Source organism: Carex rostrata, chromosome 13, assembly GCF_964058835.1.
Source record: "Carex rostrata chromosome 13, lpCarRost1.2, whole genome shotgun sequence".
Classification (NCBI taxonomy): Eukaryota; Viridiplantae; Streptophyta; class Magnoliopsida; order Poales; family Cyperaceae; genus Carex; species Carex rostrata.
Window position 1 is genome coordinate 2,313,037 of NC_135930.1, and position 6,207 is coordinate 2,319,243.

At 31.6% G+C, this 6,207-nt stretch overlaps 1 protein-coding gene across 2 annotated transcripts; it reads left to right on the forward strand.

The window, feature by feature from the left end:
- Positions 1 to 420: 420 nt before the first annotated feature.
- On the forward strand, positions 421 to 5,877 carry LOC144564743 (cycloartenol-C-24-methyltransferase 1-like). Of its 2 annotated transcripts, none has more exons than XM_078314346.1 (13): positions 421 to 544; positions 1,875 to 1,941; positions 2,130 to 2,203; positions 2,688 to 2,772; positions 2,882 to 2,937; positions 3,135 to 3,189; positions 3,294 to 3,341; positions 3,494 to 3,577; positions 4,182 to 4,382; positions 4,680 to 4,805; positions 4,991 to 5,088; positions 5,398 to 5,461; positions 5,676 to 5,877. In XM_078314346.1, the coding sequence occupies exons 1-12, from the start codon at positions 444 to 446 to the stop codon at positions 5,447 to 5,449; spliced, it is 1,047 nt and encodes a 348-aa protein (XP_078170472.1). In that variant the 5' UTR covers positions 421 to 443; the 3' UTR covers positions 5,450 to 5,461; positions 5,676 to 5,877. The 2 variants fall into 2 exon arrangements, with proteins under 2 accessions (XP_078170472.1, XP_078170471.1); XM_078314345.1 differs by having other exon boundaries at positions 5,682 to 5,877.
- Positions 5,878 to 6,207: the final 330 nt, after the last annotated feature.

Here is a 6,207-nt window from a genome sequence, read left to right on the forward strand (position 1 = left end):
AAATAAATCAGCTGTTATTCCAAGGGAATAACAGGTTCTTGTTATTCTGATCCCATCTGTTCAAATTTTTCAATGCGCGAATCTGAATGAAAAAACTTTTTCATGCGCAAATCTCAACGGTTGGAATTAGAATAACAGGTTCCTGTTATTGGAAACAGCAGATTTATTTCCCTACTTAAGTACCTTACTGCTGTACTACATATACTATTACTACCTTTACAACTCAGTTTTTAAGTTACTATATATATAGCTACCTAACTACCTTACTACAGTACTATACTATTACCACCATCAACCGTGCAAATAATGCAATCCTCCATCATTTGTTTAAAGGTGCTATATATTGACCCATTGTTTGGTTGCTTTTAGACTGTTTGACCTATATAAAAAATCAACAAATTATACTATTGTATTGTTATAAACAAGTTGGTTTCTTCGATTCTATGCAGAACAATCATACAATGTCAAAGGCAGGGGCTTTGGATCTTGCTTCTGGATTAGGAGGAAAAATTTCTAAGGATGACGTTAAATCCGCTGCGGAACAGTAAATTAATTATTTTTTTTTCTTATCTTTGATATTTTATTTTTTCAAAATATTTTGAGAGAGTAAAGTTTGTAGGTAGCACTTGCACTCCAACTTTTAATATATACTAAGTCTTTGGAATATATATATATTTTTATTATTGATATAGGATAGTAAAGTTACAGCCCTTTGTTTGCTGATTTACATAATTTAGACAATCATGCCTTAAAAAAGATTGTTTTTTACCTTTTGTATCTTTACATTTCTCCCTTGGATGGAAACACATCTCATAGTTAGGGGTTTAAGGTCTTTTTTGTTAGCTTATCGGGTATATATGCATGGGTAAGAAAATAAATTTCATTAGCTTATTCGGTAAAGGTATGGTTAAAAGCTATTTCATATCCTTTACCCTATAGCTAGGGTAATTAATAAATATAAAATTATATGTGATAAGTTTAATATATATAGATAGATAAATTTATTATCATGATTAGATTGATCTACATTACATTTCATATAATTAATATTTAGAAAATTATGATAAAATTTATTTATCCAAAATTTTATATTTTTATTTTAAATCAAAATGGATTATTATAACATTTTATAGTTTAGTTTAATTAAAAATTTATAGTTTTTCCAATAATGAATTTTTTTTATAAATGGGCTAATTTATAGTTTTTTATATTTTGTCATATTAGGGTACATGATGTATTTATATTTATTTATTATATTTGGGTTAAATTGTATATTTATTTATTATATTTATTCGTTAATTACATTATTCATTTTGTTATCCATTATCTCAATGGGTAAGGGGTAGAGTATGGATAAGCTCATCAATGGTTAAGAGTAGGATATGAATAAGACTAATTTGAAGTTGGTATGGGTATGAAAATATCTCTACCCGACCTATACGGTATCCACTGACACCTCTACTTGTAGTTTCATTTATTTATCAAAAAAAAGAAAAGAAAAAAATAATAACCCTTTCCAATTAAGGCACAAAATAAAATATATGCACCTTTGTTTTTGTAAAATTTGTGACTGCGTGATTTAATATAAGGGTTTCAGTTTGTTCTCAATCTCAAATATAATTTTATTGTCATAGATAACTTAATTATTTGAAATTTAGAAAAAAAATTGGACTTGAAATTGGGATAAATTGTAGAACTGTATAATTTGATAGGGAGTGCTGCATATAGAATTTTTTTTGTGCAAATTCATTATTTAGAATGGCATTTTGTACGTATTCTTCTGGAACAATGAGAACAGTTTTGTAATCTTATGACTTTGTTTTGCTAAATTATGAAGTTATTTTAACTTCCGAGTATTTGAACTGTACTTCTAGATATGAGAAGTATCATACTTCCTATGGAGGTGATGAGGAAACAAGAAAATCCAACTACGCTGACATGGTGATTATTTACATCTTTTATTTTCTATTGAAATGGCTATCGAATTGCAGTAATTGATACAATTAATTCTCAACAGCAATTTAGATTATAACCTAATTACTTGGTTTATTTTTATAAACTGTATCTTTCTTTGAACTTGAATCCTTGTAGGCATATCTATCTCATTTTTTTTTCTTTCTAATTGTCAGGCTAACAAGTATTACGATCTTGCAACCAGCTTCTATGAATATGGCTGGGGTGAATCCTTCCACTTTGCTCACAGGTCATAACTATGTTCTCTTTATTGAAACTAAGTTTTTCTTTTACAACTTAGTCGCCAACATCTGACAGTATTTGCGAAGCTTACCTAACATTTATCATGTATGATGCTAGTATACATCTATTCCAGATATGTGCATATACCACCCTACATTTTTTATATTTGCAAATGTTGACTGTTTTGTATATAATGCCTTTTCTTAAGTCCAAATTTAATGGAAAAGCAACACTAGACCATATATGTTGGTTTCTTAGTTCATAAGCCGGGTACTAAGATATATTTTAAATTGGCACTATGAGAAATACCACGTGATCATGCAAATAATTAAGATTTCCTACATAATTTGCAAAAATAAAGCACCAAATAAGAAAAGAAAACTTCATAATCTTTTTTTTATTTTTTTTATTTTTTCATATGATATGTACACTAGTGTTAGCCCCATGACATAGTAGAGTGTGGTGACTTATGTACTTTGATATTATGTTAGATGGAAAGGTGAAACTCTACGTGAGAGCATAAAAAGGCATGAACACTTGCTTGCACTACACCTTGGATTAAAACCAGGAATGAAGGTATAGTAATTTTATAATTTTTTTCCTTGTTGACATTAAATGTTTAAATTTCATTATGATTCCATGGCAATAAATTAATACTGGTCTGCTATTATGACTTCATATGTAGGTCTTGGATGTGGGATGTGGCATTGGAGGCCCACTTAGAGAGATTGCAAGATTCAGGTACAAGTTCTTGAATCTTAGGGGATTTATAGACATGCATGCGGTATAGCAGGGAGTAACACAGAATTAATCTTTTACCAGTTTATTCTTAGGTAGAAAAGAGGATTATGTATGTTTCTTCTCATAGCTTGTTGGATCTTATATAACTGTTCTTGCTGTATTACTGTCACATATCTGAAATCAAAAAATTATTGCAGTGGTGCATCAGTTACTGGACTGAATAATAATGAATACCAAATTTCGAGGGGTAAGGTATGATTAACGTTTCCTTTACTAAACATTTTCCTGTTTGTTTGTTTCTTTTTTTCCATGTGAAGCATCAGTTAACTTGGAATTTTATATCTATTGTGAAATAGGAACTGAATAATTCTGTTGGGCTGGGTCAAACTTGTGACTTTGTTAAGGTACAAGTTTTGTTCTGTACAATTTTTCCTTTGTATATTGTAATGAAGATTCGCCAATTTAATTTACATAATTCGTCTAGTGTAATGCTCAAAAGTTTGTAATTTTATATAATTGTTTACATCTCGAAATATTCTTTGTATTACTTTTTCAGGCAGATTTCATGAACATGCCTTTCCCTGACAACACCTATGATGCGGTTTATGCAACAGATTCCACTTGCCATGCGTCCGACCTGGTAAAAAAAATTATTTCTATCATCTCTCTCATTTCCCACATGAGCTTGTTTTTAATTATAAAAACCACTTATGTTACAGTTCTTATCTAGAACATGTTTAATTTGAAAATCAATGAAAAAATTAAGAAGAAAGTTGCTTGCAGGAGACACCTTTATTTTATCCTATCCAGAGAATTAGATGGTTGAGAAGGTAGTTTTTACTGACCCAAAATGAGTTCTAAATGAAATAAAAGTATGTTGATGTTCATGAACTAAAGAAAAGTTAATAATTTTAGAGTCATGTTAGTTTTGGGTGTTTTTTGCAAATGCAAAATTATAAATGTATTGGGCAACATGATTTAAATTTTAATATGAGAAATTTATGCGCAAACCACTAACCTTGGGAAACATGATTGCACTAACCACTAGCATGTTACATGCCGTAGCCAGCATCATTTAAAAAGTATCATTCTAGGTATTTGAATCTCATGTAAGATTCTATAACCTGATGTACCAGAATGTAAGAAAGAAAAATAATAACCACAGGGATATGCTTCTATTCCAGTCAATGCAGAACAGTAAAATAATTGTACATTATCCTGTAATGTCTACTAATCTGTTGTAGATGGGGTGCTACAAGGAGATATACCGTGTGTTAAAGCCTGGCGAATGCTTTGCAGCCAATGAGTGGTGCTTAACTGAAAATTATGATGCAACAAACCCTGTACACCAAAAGATAAAGGATGAGATTGAACTTGGTAATGGCCTTCCTGTTATCAGAAGCACTAAACAGTGCCTTCAAGCTGCCATTGGTGCTGGATTTGAGGTTAGCCCACTAGCAACTGAGTACTAGATAATATTTTTCCATTTTCTTTCCTTTGGCATTTTAGGGGCTTATTTGTTTTAGCTTGAATGAGTCTTAAACTTAATGTCATTGGTGTATGCCTTGGTAGAATATTAGTCCTGCTTAGTCATTGTTGTAGCTTGAATACTGTTAGATACATGTAACAGTATGCAAATAGTCCTAATGTAGTATTCCTGTTAAATAGCACACAAAGACAAAAGCAAAACATATGAAAAGTGTTCAAATTTTTTTGTGTAATTCTATAATATTTGGTTAAAGGTTGTTTGGGAGAAGAATCTTGCGGAAGTATCTCCAGTGCCCTGGTACTTGCCATTGGATAGGAGCCACTATTCTCTTTTAAATTTTCGATTGACTGCTATCGGCCGCCTCTTTACTCGCACTTTGGTACAAACCCACATCATCTATGTTTTTTTCTTTATTATTGTCGGTTATTATTTGCAAATATCATCCCATTTTTTATATTTGCAAATAGCATCTCACAATTTTCATAATCCAATCAAAATCTGGCTTTATTTTTTTTCTTGTTATTTATAAGGAGATGAAGAAAACTTGTTTGTTTTTGTTTACAGGTGAAGACATTGGAATATATAAAGCTGGCACCTGAAGGGAGCGAGAGAGTCTCATCCTTCCTAGAGAAAGCAGCTGAGGGCCTTGTAGAGGGAGGAAAGTAAGTCTTTTAACTTTGATTTTGTAGAGGGAGGAAAGTAAGTCCTTGATAGTTGTAGTAAATAATTTATGTACTCCGAAACAATAATTAAATATTATGGTACCTAAAATGAAAAGTATCACATTTGCAGCCTTGCTGTAAAACATTTCACTATATGTCATTCTCCAATCTTCCCCTCAATTATTCGAGGCGGCTTGCTCACATTTCATTAGTTTGAGCATCTTTAAGAGAACAGAAATTTAGATGTGGGAAACACTAAATCGGTATTTCAATGATTTTCAAATATTGACACAAATGCACTTTGTCCAGGAAAGAGATCTTCACACCAATGTACTTCATTGTGGTCAGGAAGCCTCGGTAGAATTGTTTCAAGGTACTATTGCAACAAAATTCTTTCTACTAAAATCCACACTATATAAGTGTATAACTAAATATCTCGAGAAACAAAAAGAAGACAAAATAAGAAAATAAGAAAATGACATGGATGTCTACTTCCAAGTCTACTCCAAGGTTATAAAGCTTCACATAGAAAGATCTTCTTATCACACATTCACTGTCATTTCTTGATTCTAAAATTTTGACTACAGTTGCAGAGACATAATAAGGCACGACTGAGCCTTGCTCTTGTTGGGCACAATTAAATGGAGGATAGAGAAGTATTAAGAACAATTCATTTTTGTTATATGTTGTGTTAATCGGTTTGTTGAGAATCGCGCTTGATCTTGTTTAACTTTCCTTGAGACTTCTAATGTGATCAATAAATTTGTTATGTGGTGGTCGTTTGGTGCAGTAAGGATAAATTTTACTTTTTCCTGGCCACCTTGCTCTTTTTTCCTGATAGATGTTGTCAGATTTACTTCTTATGTTGTCATACACTACCAGAATCTGGATTTAATCAGTGGTTGTAAAAAGAGTTACTCATCAGTAATCTAACGCGAAATACACCATCGCTCTTGCAAGAGCTTCTAGAACGCATATCCTCTGTGCCAGTTGGAGATGTATTGTCACACCTCAAATAAAGGTTACAACAACCTGCCGTGTAACTGTAGTCAAAATTTTAGTCAAAATTTCTTGTGCAAGACTTAATAAACCGTGTACGATAACAACACAGTTACAGAG